Below are 17878 nucleotides of genomic sequence, written 5' to 3'. Positions count from 1 at the left end.
AGGTTTGTCTTCACTACAACGTGTGTGCGCACACATGCATATTGCAGCCACAGACAGCTGGAACATGTGTAAATAGCTAAAGTAGTTTCTGTATGAAAACGTTGCTTTTCGTCCCACACATGGACAAGTCACATTCAGCTCGTCGGATCTTTAGTTACTGATCCTTTCAGATGTTGTCAATGTTCATGCGAAGTTAGACGACAATCAAACGGAACACTGACAGTATGGGAACTATGCAAACAATGAGGAACCATCAAGACAGAAGGCAAAACAGAATACGGACGAATTGAGGTTGTTGTCAGAATTTGTTCACATTTTTCAACAGTTTGAAAATTCTGAAGAAGAGCCAGCGACAGAAACAAAGCTGGATGATGGTTAAACAGTGTCTCTGAAAGTCAACGTGAGCCCAGATTTTTTGTTTCGTATTGGCTTCGGTGTCCTTCGTTAGTGCCGTGTGACCAGGGCTTAAAATAGGTCAAGGTTAGCCATCTTTGAACTTGTCCAAGATCTATGTCCCAAGAATGGTCCCCGAGAATTTGAAGACCCTGGCAGTAATGACGGATGGACAGATGCAAACTCTTTGCAATACCTGATGGCCATAATTTGGCCGCGGGTAAAAATGTGGAAAAAGTGCAATGCTGTGAATACTTTTTGTATACACTGTACCATGCCCGCCCCCCCCCCCCCCAAAAAAAAAACATTGTTTTTGCAGAAATCAGATACATCAAGACACCACATGAACCTTAAGAATAAATGTGTTAATACATACGCTTTTGTACCCCCATTACAACCTATAACACTTGTTTGATAAGCACTTCAGATTTTGGGTGTGAAAACAGCACAGAATTAAAAACTCTTCAAACACTAAACAACCAAAGAATGTAATTCTCAAGTTCCTGTGGCCAGGAAATAGTTAAGAAACAACGACTCCGCAGACCTTGGTGTGGGGCCTGCATTCATTTATGGGAAATGGTTTACGGGTCTGTGTTGAGTGAGATCAGCTCCGTTTCCCTTTTTTTTTCCATCAGATTTTATCTCATACTGTTGCCACAGTGTCACCCAATATGTGGGGAAGGAAGAGTGACAAAAACAAAGGAGGCGACAATAAAAGCATGGATGTGAGATGGGCAAAAGGATGAAATGACATGGAGGAGGTTGATAAATTCCAGAGGATGAATTTGGAGAAAGATAAACAGTTTGGGAGAGAGGCAGGAGAGGAGGGTCTTGAGGATTTAAGGGAGAAAGCGGAGAGAGGTATGGAAGACACTATCAGGCAACTGTGATAAATGTGCTCTTTACTTCTTACTGCAAATATCTGGCATGCAGATAAAGAGGAGGAGTTTGGGGAGTGGGGTGGAGGTCAGGGATAGAGAGTTTTCAAAAAACAGATGTGAAAGAAACATGAAAGAAGGAACTACAGTCAGAGAGTAAAAGAAAAGATGGGAAAAACTGCTACCAGCTGCAGGATTACGCTGCGCTCACCCCATAGCTTTTATGTCAGCGACTATCAAATTCTGACTTTTTTGAGACAGAGGGAGGGATTGGTTTTGTTTGGAATAGACAGAGCGAAGGTAAGAAAGGATTGGACGTGCGGCCACTTGCAGCAACCAGACAGTCTTTTTTTTTTTTAATCACATCCAGGCCCACTTTTTACCTGCATCGCTTCTTGTTTTGATTCTATATTGCTTGGGCACGGGGGGGGGGGGGTGTTGATGTGTACGCAATATCTTGACAAATACTTTGAGTATCAAGGTGAAACTAGGTACACAAGATCACAACACTATGACCTCGGAGATGTTAAAAGTTGGGTGCACTTGAATTCTAACTGTGGCCAATAGGGAACAAAGTCTTTGAAATATTTTGTACATTATATTTCAATGCAGTCTCACACCCAAGTCTTCACATCTTGCCGCAAGCAGCTCATTTTGACTGATCAATCTGTGACAAGTCATCGGATACCCCGCTATGTCACTGTGTAAGGTGCGTTGAAATGCTAACCCTACTAATCCAAATCTTAACCGTAGCCAAAACATAGATGATTGTTTCCTGAAGATATGGAAGTGAAGTAGATACTTTCATGTGTCTTCCCACCCATCATAAAATTATGCAATAGGGGTCTCTAACTCATCACACTGTGTTGCAAAGAGGCACTAACTGATCATAAAAATGACTTGGGAGTGAGAATGTTAGATACTTGGTAAAGACTTTGTGCTCCGAAGAGTTAACCATTTTGATATTTTGAAACTCTACCCATTGTAAACTTGTATTTCTCTCAGCCATCGACCCACTTAAATTACAGCATTATGTTATAAGTAAAATTACATTTGACTTGAGAATTTGTGATATCACAGAAACCAAAGCCAGTCATATATTCACATCCAGGGTTTTCATGTATCCCATAATCCCTTGCTCGCAAAAGATTCGCTGCAGTCAAAACAACATAGAGAATCCACACAATGACAATTGTAAATGAAAATTATACTACAAAAATGTATTTTTTATGCTTTTCGTCACGTTAATAAGAGACTGCTGCATGATACCCTGAAAACTTGGCAAAACAATTATAACAAATAATCCGTGTCTGCTACGTTTAATCTGCGTGGAATTTAATAAACGCAAACTGAATTTCAGACATATTATATATATTAGTCTGGAACAAAGAGGACAAACAGTGTTGTAAAGAACAATAATCAAGACGTCAAGGAGCAAACTTCACTTTCTCCCAGAACGACATGATCAGGAAGCGAGCGTAGCTCACAGCAGCTCCCATTGAAAATAACGGAGAAACAGCCTGTGATTCTCCCATGTCTACATAAAATAAACGCAACAACAACATCTATAAACCCAGAGAATATATTCACAAGCATTTTAGGCACAATATAAAAATAGTTTTATGTTGCGATGTTAATGGTGTTGTCCGTATGCAGCGGTTAAAGTGCAGCGTGATCAGAGCATCTCAATGCAGTTCTCAGTGTTACGGAGATCTCGCAGCGCGGCGACCTCTCCGAGGTTTTGTGGCATTTGAAACATGAAAAGGGTGGATTAGTAGTACTTTAAGATCAAATTTGTAAGTTTTGATAACGAGGCCCAAAAGAGGTGACTACAGTGATTTGGTGATATAGTTTGCCAGAGGAGTAATAAGTGAAGCAAAAACCAATGTGTCAGCAGCTCGGTGTCATAACTCCCACATTCCCACACAGGGTCATGTTGAAGCTATTTGACAGATGGCATCAAAGCCACAGATTGAGGTGGCTTTTCTCTGCCCTGGACAACTTTATCTCAGCAACCCTCTCACAGATTAACAGGCTCAGCACACATCAATATTGTGGGCCAGAATATCTCTTCAGAATGAAGAAGCTCTTAGCTTTGAGAGTATCTTCTTGCAGGAGCGGGACAAAAATATTGACTAGTGAAGAGATGTGAAACCTATAATCTAGGTAGTATACAATTCATTTCACAAAGTATGTGTTGTCTGTTTTTCTTACTCATTATTTTCCTCCAGTCATCCAGTCTTCCCCAGATTGATTTTCATCTTACCTTTACACCAGGGGTTGAAGAGCATGATGATGTTCTTGTTGGCATTGTAGGCATTCACTGCCTCACCCTTTGCAGTGCAAGTAGTCACGGTGAGCTCGTACAGGCCAATCACAGCGCTAGCTGGTGAGTGGATGGACAGTTTGACCTTGGTGTCATTCTGCTCCACGAGCTTGGCCTCCCAGCCTTTTTCCTTCAGTTTGTCCACCCGAGAAACAATGACATGGGTGCCTTTGGAGACCATTGGCAGGGAACCTGTACACAGGGTGTTTTTATTTTACTGTGACTGAAATTAAAATTAAAATTCTGACAAAAGTTTTTCACCTCTGAAATTTTATGTTTCTACTGCAAGGTAAACATTATCCTTTCCATCAATCTTGATGGAAAGGATAAAAGGTTACTAAAACAGGTTTTAGTAACATTTGGTCAACTGAAAACAAATGATTAATTCAAAACTACTTATCTACATACAGTATTTTGTAGAGGACAAGTTGCATGTTTACTAGTTTGGAAGGTCCTACATTTTACTCTATACTGCAGTGTGTCTTATATGCCAAAAAATCATGCATTTTTATCAGGAATCAAAGCATAGATTCCAATATTGAAATAATAAATGCCAGTAATAAAAAGTACAGTAAACCAATATACAAAAAATGAATATATATATATATATATATATATATATATATATATATATATATATATATATTAGTAGTGTTCAGAATAATAGTAGTGCTATGTGACTAAAAGGATTAATCCAGGTTTTGAGTATATTTCTTATTGTTACATGGGAAACAAGGTACCAGTAGATTCTCACAAATCCAACAAGACCAAGCATTCATGATATACACACTCTTAAGGCTATGAAATTGGGCTATTAGTAAAAAAAAGTAGAAAAGGGGGTGTTCACAATAATAGTAGTGTGGCATTCAGTCAGTGAGTTCACCAATTTTGTGGAACAAACAGGTGTGAATCTGGTGTCCCCTATTTAAGGATGAAGCCAGCACCTGTTGAACATGCTTTTCTCTTTGAAAGCCTGAGGAAAATGGGATGTTCAAGACATTGTTCAGAAGAACAGCGTAGTTTGATTAAAAAGTTGATTGGAGAGGGGAAAACTTATAAGCAGGTGCAAAAAATTATAGGCTGTTCATCTACAATGATCTCCAATGCTTTAAAATGGACAAAAAAAAACAGAGACGTGTGGAAGAAAACAGAAAACAACGGCTCACCATTGATCAGCTCCAGGATGATCAAAGACAGTCTGGAGTTACCTGTAAGTGCTGTGACAGTTAGAAGACACCTGTGTGAAGCTAATTTATTTGCAAGAATCCCCCGCAAAGTCCCTCTGTTAAATAAAAGATGTACAGAAGAGGTTACAATTTGCCAAGGAACACATCAACTGGCCTAATGAGAAATAGAGGAATATTTTGTGGACTGAGGAGAGTAAAATTGTTCTTTTTGGGTCCAAGGGCCACAGACAGTTTGTGATATGACCCCCAAACTCTGAATTCAAGCCACAGTTCACAGTGAAGACTGAAGCATGATGGTGCAAGCATCATGATATGGGCATGTTTCTCCTACTATGGTGTTGGGCCTATATATCGCATACCAGGTATCATGGATCAGTTTGGATATGTCAAAATATTTGAAGAGGTCATGTTGCCTTATGCTGAAAAGCACATGCCCTTGAAATGGGTGTTTCAGCAAGACAATGACCCCAAGCACACTAGTAAACGAGCAAAGTCTTGGTTCCAAACCAACAAAATTAATGTTTTGGAGTGGCCTGTCCAATCCCCGGACCTAAATCCAATTGAGAATTTGTGGGGTGACATAAAAAAAGCTGTTTCTGAAGCAAAACCAAGAAATGTGAATGAATTGTGGAATGTTGTTAGAGAATCTTGGAGTGGAATAACAGCTGAAAGGTGCCACAAGTTGGTTGACTCCATGCCTCGCAGATGTGAAGAAATCATGAAAAACTGTGGTGATACAACTAAATACTAGTTTAGTGATTCACAGGATTGCTAAAAAAGCAGTTTGAACATAATAGTTTTGAGTTTGTAGCGTCATCAGCAGATGCTACTATTATTGTGAATACCCCCTTTCTACTTTTTTACTAATAGCCCAATTTCATAGCCTTAAGAGTGTGCATATCATGAATGCTTGGTCTTGTTGGATTTGTGAGAATTTACTGGTACCTTGTTTCCCATGTAACAATAAGAAATATACTCAAAACCTGGATTAATCTTTTTAGTCACATAGCACTACTATTATTCTGAACACTACTGTACAGTGAGGAAAATAAGTATTGAACACCCTGCGATTTTGCAAGTTCTCCCACTTAGAGATCATGGCGGGGTCTGAAATTTTCATCTTAGGTGCATGTCCACTGTGAGAGACATAATTTAAAAAAATAAAATCCAGAAATCAAAATGTATGATTTTTTTTTTTATAATTTGTCTTATGCTGAAGAGGACATGCCCTTGAAATGGGTGTTTCAACAAGACAATGACCCAAAGCAAAGTAGTAACCAAGCAAAATCATGGTTCCAAAACAACAAAATTAATGCCTCACAGATGGAGAAATCATGAAAAACTGTGGTTATACAACTAAATACTAGTTTAGTGATTCACAGGATTGCTAAAAAAGTACTTGGTCTTGTTGGATTTGTGAGAATCTACTGAATCTACTGGTACCTTGTTTCCCATGTAACTAAGAAATATACTCAAAACCTGGATTAATCTTTTTAGTCACATAGCACTACTATTATTCTGAACACTACTGTATGTTGGTTCTTAATGCTTGTAAGTTGGGAACTACTTGGCGTAGAAAAAAAAATTAAGCATGCCATTGGAATCTGCATCAGCACAGTGATTTTAGGTACAGCACTCACAAAGCACATACCCCTGCCAAGGAAACACACATAACTCATAACACATAAGTGTAGAGAAGAAAATTTAGCACATCCTTGGAATTGGAGCATCAACATGGTCAATTTAGATTCTAAATTAACAGCTTCCGAGGCCATGGGGCTGAACTTGAAGGAGCCTGTGTTCAGCCATCTCCAGTTTTGCTTCGGCTGATTGTTGGTGCATAATCCAAGAAATCCTCACGTACTCTGCAGTGATGGAAAAGTAAGAAGGTTTATCCTGAGGTTCTGCAAAATTAGCCACTGAAACGTATAATGTCCGGGTACCTCTGCTACTAGGCAATTTTTAAGTAATGCCTTAATAAAAAAGCCACCTCAAAATGTTATGTAAGACCCTTTGGCTGCTCTGTTGTTTTCACCTAGGGTTGCCACAGAAGATGCGAGGTGGATCTGCATGTTGATATGGCACAAGTTCCACACTGGATGCCCTTCCTGATGCAACTCCATTGCGTTGGATTTTTACATTCATGCACATTACATAGCAAATGGAAAGGGGTGGGGTTTGAACTGTGAATCATCCCACTCAGAAAAAGCACATTAACCACTTGGCCACCACTAATGACAACGTAATGATCCAATTTGAGATCAAGTCAATCATTTTCACTATGATATTTCCAATCTTATTCAATGGAAAAATTGTTCAGTTTTAAATCTTGAAATAGTTTGTGGTTCTAGTCCTTTCCTTGTCCCCACCTTCCAAATTTGATGGAATCTCTGACAAAATAGGCCTAATCCTATCACAAATCTAATGAATATGCATTTGATTAACAAAGCTTACGCAAATATCCTTGCTTCGCATGCATGCATGAGTGAAAACAACCTTGTCATTGGAGGTTATTATTCATAAACAATGGTTTGTGGCTTTACATTGAATGGGGTATTGTTATGAGACACTGTATTATCTTGTAGTTACTAAATTTATGTTGCTAACAAGAAGAATGGAACACTCACTCTCACTTACGTGTTTGACACAGATTTACACAAATGAATTCTTTGTGTTTCTGTGACAACATAATATATGGTTCTGAGTAGCATCAACATTCAGTTGATTCTTTCCTAAACTGAATCACTTTATCCTTGACTAACACACAACCCTTCCATCATCCCTAATCCATATTGCAAAATAAAGGTTTGATTTAAAATATCTTGACCTTGATTTTTACTTTTCAAGCTCACCCAAGTATAGCAGTTGCACTCTGTGTTGTGTTGTTATGACTCCGCCCATTCGCTCCCCTCAGGATGCAAACTCATGATCCTCGGCACGGGAGTTAGACTCTCTAACCAGAAGGCTAAAACCCAGGGCTCTGGCCTTATGACCAGAGAATGCTTTTGAGCTGTTGGCAGTGAGATTTACTAACTACATATGCACAATGACACCTGCTGGCCTCCGTTACACTTACCCCCCAAAACTCACTCCCATCCGGGTCACGGCACCACTGTAGTGGCTGCACTCTGCGTTGTGTTGTTGTGACTCCACCCAGTCGCTTGCTTGAAGCTTCACTGCCAGCAAAGTTCAGCAGAGTCCAGTGGGATGAATAAAATCTAGCAATGCAGGTATGTACTGATAAAAAAAACCTAGAAGGATTTCTCGTGAGACTGGCTTAGGGTTGTGTACAATTGCAGAGGCATGGTGTACAGTAGCACAGTGTTGTGTAGACTTACATACAGTAAGGCAGTGTTGTGTAGACCCTCAGAGCACTGTGTCCGGTGCTCTACGCCGAAAGTCCGCAAAAAAAAAAATTTACGTAAAATTTTTGCGGCCATTTCACAGATTCCTTTGCGTCACTCATTATCTTGCCACATAGGGCCACATAAGCTCGGTGTAGTCGATATGCCACATTAAGCAACTCTATGTTGGCCCGGTGTGAAAGGGGCTTTACTTGACCCTTATTCATTTCTGCAAGTTTGGTCCAAATCAAATCAAAACCTTTTTTGAGTTATTTTGTTGCACATGGACAGACACACAGGACTGCAAGCAATACCATGTATGTATGCACTCCTGTATGGCATCTTTAAAGCTTGTGTGCATGTTATTTTTAAAGCTTCCCAAGAAGGGCCTTTAATTGCACACAGCTGAGTTTGGTGCCGAATAGCTGTCAAAACAATTCCGGCAGCAACAGACTTTATCTATTTGAATCTGTGCCAGCCCACCTGTTGGGAAAGTGTAGTGACACGGACCCACAACAGGGGGCGTAAACGAAACGGACAATGAAAGAGTCGAATATGAACACTTTTACTGTTGTGAATGAGCACAACCACAATACAGAGGAATGTGTAATTTTGCAAACAGTCAGTCACAAGGGTGACGTGTGGGCAGGCTCGAGGATAGAAGACGTCTGTCCTGAGAAGAACCAGAACCACACGATTTCCTCCGCCACCGAACCCGGAGAATACTGGAGCCGCCAAGTCCTGAGTCCCCAGGTGGCCACCGTCTCCGAATGTCAGATCTGGTACTGCTGGCGAGGAGCAGAAACAATAAGATGTGGGTGTGCGCACCCCCAGTAACAACCAGTGTTGCCACAGTTACTTTGAAAAAGTAATCCAATTAAAGATTACTCCTTGAAAAAGTAACTTAGTTACTTTACTGATTACTCAATTGTAAAAGTAACTAAGTTAGATTACTAGTTACATTTTTAGTTACTTTCCCCAGCTGCCGACAACAACCCACGTCAACATGACAATGATACCTGTTTTGCCAAAACTCACTTTATAGTCACCCTTTCTTGACTTCAATGAAAATAAATACTTGTTTTATAAAAAGTAAAATAAAGACCTCTTTCTTGACCTCATATTTAACTGTTGACAGCACTGTAATAGTAAAACTTGCAATTTCAAACCTACATTGTTATAAATGTAACTATTAAATTCTAACATTTTTCTAACATTTAAATTCTCTCTAAACATTTTACTTGTCGAAATTATTATTATTTTAAGCAATATTAGTAGTTGTAGTAAAAAACGGCTTCAAAACTGGACCTTTAATCTAGGGCTGTTGTGGGGGGGGCACATCCCTCCCCCACGCCCCCATTCCATCTGGATTCGCCCCTGCTTTGGCGTTTGAGCACAAAGAATGGATAACATTTATTTATGCAGAAAACAGGACCAGATTTACAGGTAAGAAAGTTTTATTGCGTTTTCACATCATGTGGTCCTTAGAAAGAGAGTTTAGGTGCATTTGAGTGGAAAATAGTGTTAGTTGTTGACACGTCGCGGAGGATCAGCTGTTTTTAACGAGACGATACGGAGCGGCTCAGCTCAGAATTCTAAATAAAGGAGGAAAAAGTATAAAAATGTCTTCGTAAAGCTCAGTGCAGGTGTGCTGATCACCGCCCTTTAAGAGGTGAGGACGAGTCGAGCAGCTGCAAAAAACCGCGGATGAAAAGTTCACAGCTCACTGAAAGTGGGCAGTTCAGTCGAACCCCGACCTCCTGCCCACAGACCAAGTTTAATGCTGCTATCGACCCACAATGAAAAATAATAGTAACGCACAGTGACATGGAGAAGTAACTTTAATCTGATTACTGACTTGGAAAGATTAACGCGTTAGATTACTCGTTACTAAAAGAAGTGGTCAGATTAGAGTAACGCGTTACTAAGTAACGCGTTACCGGCATCACTGGTAACAACAATGGTGGAGATTCCACCTCCACCTCTCATCCACACTCGTGCAGCTCCTGTCACACAGCACTTATCTGGTGGGGTGTAAAGCGATGCTGTCGCCGGTCACGCCAATCTCCAGATAATGCACTCCACAGGAAAAACAGCTACAAAAATGAGTTTACTAAACACAGTTAGTTATACGGCTGAGATTATTACCTTCACAGGTCGATGATATCTCGGCAATGAGATGGAGATGACGTCCGGGTTTTATGGGGTGAGATGATGTAGTGTAGATGGGTGACAGGTGTCAAGAGATAATGAGTGACAGCTGTCACCCTCGGCTGTGTCCGTGGCGGCAGCGCCCTCTCGTGCCTGAAGCCCGCACTTCAGGCAGGGCGCCCTCTGGTTGTGGGCCAGCAGTACCTCCTCTTCTGGCGGCCCACACAACACCACCCACAGTATATATGCATGCGTGCACACAGGGTTTTCAGGCATGCAAAGAGCAGTGATAATAATAATAAAAAGGTTTTAAAATCTCATTAATAGGATTTTTGATCACCTTGAATATAATAAAGTAAAATAACAGTTGTGACTTAATGGCCACTTGTAGTACTGCAGATTTTTCTTGTGACAGTTTCTTAGTTTGTTCCCATTGCAGTAGATACAGCCAACACCAACTGTAAATCACATCACAGCCCTGCACTTCATGCATAGTTTCTCCAGTCTACATAAACAAAATTTTGGCTGTGTCAAGGATTCCCACACTACACAAGCATTTCCTGACCCCCGCCCCCTACCCCTACCAAAAAAGAAATAAATACAAAAAATTAGACAATAAGCTTGGTTAATTGCATATACAATCTGATGCTGAACCCTAACAAATTGTAAAAATTAGTTATTGGGTGGCACGGTGACTTAGTGGTTAGCACTGGTGCCTCACAGCAAGAAGGTCGTGGGATCGATTACAGGCCTTTCTGTATGGAGTTTGCATGTTCTCCCCGTGTTTGCGTGGGTTTCCTCCGGGCACTCCCATTTCCTTCCACAATCAAAACATGCTTATTTAGGGTCTGCTCCATTCTCTGCCCCTGACTAAGGCAGCGTCTACATCTGGAGTTGGTCCCCAGGCACCGGAGTGTGGCTGGCTACTGCTCCTAGTGGTTGGATTGCATCTAACTGTAATTAGGATGAGTTAAATGCAGAGGACAAATTTTTGTTGTATGTGTATATGTGATATGACAATAAAGTTTCTATTCTATTCTATTATTGGGATAAGTCATGTTTAAAATTGTTCTACTCAGTGCCACCATCTGGATTAAGGTACATGTGGTGCTTCCTGTCTACTTGGTGCCCTGCCAAGCTTAAAATTTTCTAAAGGGAGTGTACCGTTTATCAAAATAACATTGTTCTCTATCTGACCAGGAGCAGGGCTCTACACCCTTCCTCTCTCGCCTGCTATAAAGGAAATCAGTGGAGGAAAATGCTCCTTTCTCTTGGAACATCTTCAGTGTTTCAGAAAACAGATTGATTCCTTCCTCATCCATTGAAGCTGAACAAAATACAAGCTAGGAAGCCAAGAGCTGGTATGAAATCAATCCCCACAAAAGTCTCTGTCAAACATGTTGATTTTTTTCTCCTCCGCTGTTTGGTTACACTGAATCACATGTTTGCCGAAGCAAAGTGTTTCTCTGTGGTGAAGCAATGGTTGGTTGCACTCAGGCATGCAGACGGCGGTGAAGTATGAGGACTGTTCATACATACCAGAGGGGTGTCTGGTGTCTTCATGTTTGGAGGCATTTAACAGTTTGGGCGGGGGGGGGGGGGGGGGGTTGCTGGTGGTCAAGGGTCAGAACTTGTGGCTTTGTGGCATAGCTGTGTTTGAACTGCGGATAGATTTTTAATTTGCCATGTGCAGCATTTTGACCACATCTACCACAATTTATTTGGAACCAAGGTTGAGGTTTACAGCTGACTGGGGTTACACAAAGCAAGCCTGGTTTAGTATAATTCATTTCAATCTATATTATAATAGCTAAGTGGCCTCTATGTGCGTCAATCACAGAGAAACTGGGGAGAGCTGACATTTGCTATTTGGTATGCTTATGTATTTTGGGTCAAGGATGAACGCTGTAAAAACAGAAATTTGATAGGACAAATATATTTGGAGAAATTAGTGATATTAGCTAACAACAGTGAACAATGGACGTTGTGCTGCAATGCACCATGGGAATTTGTGGTTTTGGGGTTTTAAATGTTGCAATTGTGGTTCATGTTAATTTAACAGTGTTATTGAATTATTGTGTTTTTATAGTTCATTTAGTTTAGTCAGTTTAGATAAGTGTCATGTTGCCGTTACCATGAGTGAAAGGTATAGTGCGTTTGATGTCTTCCAACACCATCTCTGTTCAAGCTCTGTATGTGTGTGCATGCACATTACTTCGAATACAGACAAACTGGGGAAAGCTGACATTTCTTGTTTGGTTTGTTGTTCAAGAATGAAGGCCGCCAAAATGGAAGGTGGATAGGAATAATATTTTTGGAGAAACTACGGGTATTTGCTAACAACTCTGAACAATGTGATAATTATATTCTGGACTCATATGCTATTTCAGCAGGGGGCAGTAAATCATCTATACATTAAAAGCATACATGTGTGCGTATGTGTATATGATTTTATTTAGTAAGTTCAATGTAAGTACATAATATAATTGTAAATATGTTAAAAATAAATCAATGACACAAGAAAGTGAAAACACTTATTTTGATCGTGGTCCATTTAAACATCAAATGACGAAATAGAAGTAATAATAAAGTGTGTGTATATGATAACAAGAACCTAAACAATTTCTAAATACATTAAGACAGTAAATTAACATTAAAAACTTATGTAATTAACATGAAATAAAAGGGTAGAGCTCTTCTTCTAAAAACCAGAGGCAGTTTCTCTAAGACTGCAAGGGAATCTCAGTTTCCCCTAAAATGTCAAAAAATTAAGTGGTCAAATTCGTACAGTTTAACATTTCATTGACTACTAATGCATTAGAACACGTTCATCTTTATGCCGAGTTTGTTCAGAATCAGCTACTTATCACAAATGGACTAACTCTATTTTGTTAACTTCTCATAAATCTTTTTCTGCTACGGTTTATGGTCAGTGCATTTTCCTGTAGAAGCTGAGCATCTGTTCACTCCAATGGGACAGCTTGGAACAGTTTTTTCATTGCCTCGAAATTGACGGTCCTTGGATAAATGCCACGATTTTGTCCCACCCCCAGATGCTGAGCGTCTCTGGGGTGAATGAAGCTGTGGGCGGGCCTTTATTTTATGTATACAACAAATCTGCATCAAGACGCTTCACAAGAGTAAGGTCTAACCTTGCCAACCTCCTGGAGTAAGCACACAGTCAACAGTGGTAAGGAAAAACTCCCTGTGTTGATGTTGAAGAAGAAACCTCAAGCAGACCAGACTTAGAGGGGTGACCCACTGCTTAGGCCATTCTAACAGTTACCAAGTTTTTACCAAGCTGAAGAAACGGGAATCAGAAATACCAGAACAGCATTAAAAACAAAGGGCATTATTGAGATGAGCACGCAGTCATTGGGGCCACAGACAGTATTGTGTGATACATCCAGCACCCTAGGGTGCAGGGCCAGTGCCCATCCATCACATTGTCAGTGGGCCACAGCACAATCTCTCCTCATGGATAGTTTGCTTTATTGTGTTTTTTTTTTTCTTCTTCTTCTTATTCAGATTGTGTTTTGTTTCTGTTTCTGTTTTGTACTTAGTTAATTAGTTACTTAGTTCAACAAATGGATCAAGGGTTGAATCTTGCATTTATAACTGAGCTTTAAAATATGCTGTTGATTGCTTTGATTCTGTTCTGCCTTTGATCTTTGATTATGATCCTGATTACAGGATATTCTGATGTCGAACAGACAAAATAAATAAATAAATAAATACAAAATTAAAGATCAGCATTCAGTTTAAAAGTTTGGGATCACAAGTCAGGATCAAAGAAGAATCAGTAGAACCAATGAAAAGTCATCAGGATCAAAGCTCTGGATTACAGATCAAGATGATCAAGTTCGGAAATTAATAGCAAAGACTGATCAGGGTAAATTTCAGCAATAAGGCAAAATCGCGGGATCACAGGTCAGAATCAAAGATCATGATCAAGATTAGAGATGAGTGATTAGGATCAAAGGTCAACAATGAGGACTACAGAAGGGAAAATGAGGAGACACAATGTATAAACACAGTACTGTTTGATTTTGTCAGAAATATAAATAATGCTATTATTTTTTATTAAATATTTAATTTAAATTTTTTTTTATTATTCTCATTTTAACAGTTCTAAATGGAACATTTTTTTGTCTTTGTTATCTATAAAATGCAACATCATAATATTTTGCATTTTGCATTGAATGGTCTAATGTGTGAAAATGCACTCAGCCCTCACTGAGAAAGCAGACGGTCTGGGCATAAAAATAAATAAATACCCCCCCCCCACCCCCCCCCCCCCCCCAAAAAAAACAACAAAAAAAAACAAAAAAAAAACAAGGAACACTGAAACAATTAGAATTGGAAGGACATTTGAGAGACTACACTGTACAACTACTGTCTGTTGCATCACGACTCGCAGCTGCATCATGGAGTGGAACAGATCAGGATGTTCATAAATCAAATTAAATCAAAAGCAGATAAGATCTCGGTCTTTCATGTGATTTGTGGCTGTAGCTAAAAATTCATCATCATCTTAATGTTGATCAGCATCATCATCATCAACATCTTCTTTTTAAGAAAATCTTTCTCTGTGCCATACCACCATAAAGCTGTATAAATGAAAACCTGCACAAATGAAGTCCAGGACATCAGTGCCTTAAAATGTATCCATCCTCTGACTGGTCTGAATAAAACTGCCTGTAAAAGTGATAATTTAGTCCTTATATTGAGAATAAATTCTCTGTTAATTTGTAAAATTACTTGTGCACTATGAAAATGGAGGGTCCGTGTAAAAAAAAAAAATGGTTGTAATTCCTTGGAGATTTAAACCCTTTAATTAAAGCTAACAGCCTACATTACAAGTAGGTCGTATTTGTTTCATTTCAACTCCGTTGTGGTGACGATCAGACGCGAAAGTGCAAAAACTGCATCACTGTCTAAATATTTATGGACCTCAGTGTAATTTTTTTTGTTGTATGTCTCTATAAGTTTGTAGTGTGTGTTTCACTACTTCAGCCCGTTGTTGGTGTGCAGCGGCAGTGTTGTGACGTCCACCTTCACCGTCCGATCAAAGCGCTCTGCCGGGGTGGATCACGCTGACCGTATTTCTTTATGTTGTCCTTTTTGGAAAGCTTAATGACCCCAAACACAGCGTCCTACCAGCCACGTACCTGTTTTGAGCTCCAGATGCATCTTGTCAGTGTCAGGGTTGAAGGGCCTGCTGAACTCCAGCTCCATCTGGAAGGTCTGCCCCCTGCGGATGATCAACTCGTCCCCGTGATACAGGTCGGTGTGGTGCTCCTGCCTGTTCTGGCCCGTTTTGGAGCTCAGCAGGTCGACAGAACGCACAGATAACACCAGTTCTGAAAACGAGGGATGAGACTGATGCGTGGTAATCGATAATAGTCATACTGTGATACAGTCACGTGCTCAAACATCATTTATCCTGCAGGTTTGGAGCAGTACCTTCCATTTCCTTCCCATCGATGCCCTCAGGCTTGGGTTTGGGCGTCTCTGGAGGTGGAGGTTTGATCACCTCCACCTTCTCTGTGATGTCATAAGAGTTCTGGCGTTTACAGCAGCATGGACACATTTTCCTCAACCAGCGATGGCAGCATCCCTCCTCCTGCTTCTTCTCCTCCTCCTTGTGTATGGTCACCTCCTCTCTGGTGGGCGGGGCTGCTCCAGGGAAACGCCCCACTTCTGATGCGTTCCGCACTACTGGCCACTCACCTGGCATTCTGAGAGGCATTGCATCATCAGTTATAGCAAAAAGTTCAAATGAGCAAATTAAATCATTACTTTTTTGTTTATTTGCTCAAATGTCACGGGAAAAACAACAACAAGCTGAATGGTGGAATTCTTGTTGTTGCACCTTTTACTCAACACAACAAATGTGAATAAACACAGTTCGTGTTCAACCAGGCATATTTTTCAGGCAATGACACATCTGCTACATCACAAAACACCCAGGCGATTGTTTGACTTTTGTCATCTTCATTTCGAAGTAAAATTATTCAGAATATGTAAAAACATTTCCCTTCTATGTGGCATTACCATACGTTTATTGCGTCATTCAACTATGATTCTTTGCATTATGTTACAATTACTGTTTCAACGACTGAAATACACTGATGGGTCACTGCAGCTGGGTCAAAGCTCAAAACATGAATTCTTGAGCTTTTTCAAAGAAAAGATGTCAAACTATCAAATAAAAAGTTGGGGTCCCTGAGTAATTTATCTCAAAATCTACTCTGTAGTCTCAGTGGTCATAGAGTGAGGGGAAATTTCATGGGGTCAAAGGCCAAATAGTGGTGCAGATAATCATAGCAATTATGCATTTTTATGATACAAGCATATAATTTGGTACAATCATAGCCAAGACATTCCATAAATAATTGGACATTAATCCGTCATGATTTTTTTAAACTGGCTACCAGGAGCAAGTGTTTTCAGATCCTTTTTTCTGTGATGGATATGTTGAAGACATAATTTGTTGAATTTGTTTACCATATATAGTTATCAAGCCTATCCCATCAGTCATAGGGAATGAGGCACGGTGCACCCTGGACAGGACACCAGTCTGTTGCAGGGCCACATATAGACTAACAAACACATTAACACTTGCCTAAAGTCAATTTAAAGTTTCCAATCCAACTAACCTGCATGTCTTTGGATGTGGGAGGAAGTCAGAACATCCGGAGGGAACCCACGCAAAGTCTGGGAAGATATGCAAACTCTACACAGAAAGGCCCCAGGTGGGAATCGATCCTTTGACCTTCTCGCTGTGAGGCAACCGTGCTAACCACTAAGCCCCCATGATGCCCATGGACTAGTATAAAAATTAGAATTGCAATAATGTTGGACAGAATATTTATATCAGTTTGTGAATATTACACAGTCAGCAGTTTGTAGATGTTTGTTAAAGGCGTGAGGCATAGAAACTGTGTTTGTGTTGCATGTTTGCAGATATTACGTGCTGAACCCAACATTGCATTCAAACTTTGTTTTCCTTAAGCATCTTGTTTACAGCTGCAAATGATTTTTAGCCTGCACCCCAGCAGCAGCACAGGGAATTGCAACTCTTCGCGCGTGTGTCTCTCTGTGTACAATATAACTCAGAAACAGGTGGGCAGATGTTCACCAGATTTGATCTTGCTTCGATGAACATTTCCAGATGATTAACTTCTAGAGCAGATCTGTCAAAATCAAAGATCAAGGTCAAAAAACAGAGCAGTCCTTAATATAGTAAAATAAATAGATGAATAAATGCATTTTCCAGGATATCTCTGCAACCAACAAGGTTAAAGAGAAAATCTAAGTGGCATCACTTAAATGTCATGAAATTACATTGCTATCCACAAAACATGTAAAGGTATGTCTTTAATTTTCACTGGGACAACATCACTCTGGCCAGACATGGTGTTGATGTCCGGGGCAAGCAAGCAGGTGGTGCCACTGGAGCTAACTGAATCCTGGGAAGAACGGATGGAGAAAGCTCAGGAGCAGAAGAGGGCCAAGTATGCTGACCTGGGGCGTCATGTACAAAGATTTCCAACTGAAACACGGCGTACGCCAAAACCCAGAAACTGGCGTAAC

At 40.2% G+C, this 17878-nt stretch overlaps 1 protein-coding gene across 1 annotated transcript in view; it reads right to left on the bottom strand.

The window, feature by feature from the left end:
* tgm1l1 (transglutaminase 1 like 1) overlaps positions 1-17878 on the bottom strand; it is a 57113-nt gene that overhangs the window by 22424 nt on the left and 16811 nt on the right. Inside the window, 3 exon segments of the mRNA XM_034183185.1 lie at positions 3538-3789; positions 15451-15642; positions 15746-16020. Of these exon segments, the coding sequence (XP_034039076.1) occupies positions 3538-3789; positions 15451-15642; positions 15746-16019 (718 nt within the window). The 5' untranslated portion in view covers position 16020.

The sequence above is a fragment of the Thalassophryne amazonica genome, chromosome 12 (assembly GCF_902500255.1).
Source record: "Thalassophryne amazonica chromosome 12, fThaAma1.1, whole genome shotgun sequence".
Lineage (NCBI taxonomy): Eukaryota > Metazoa > Chordata > Actinopteri > Batrachoidiformes > Batrachoididae > Thalassophryne > Thalassophryne amazonica.
The sequence above is the reverse complement of the archived record's forward strand: the minus strand, read 5'-3'. Positions and strand labels throughout refer to the sequence as shown.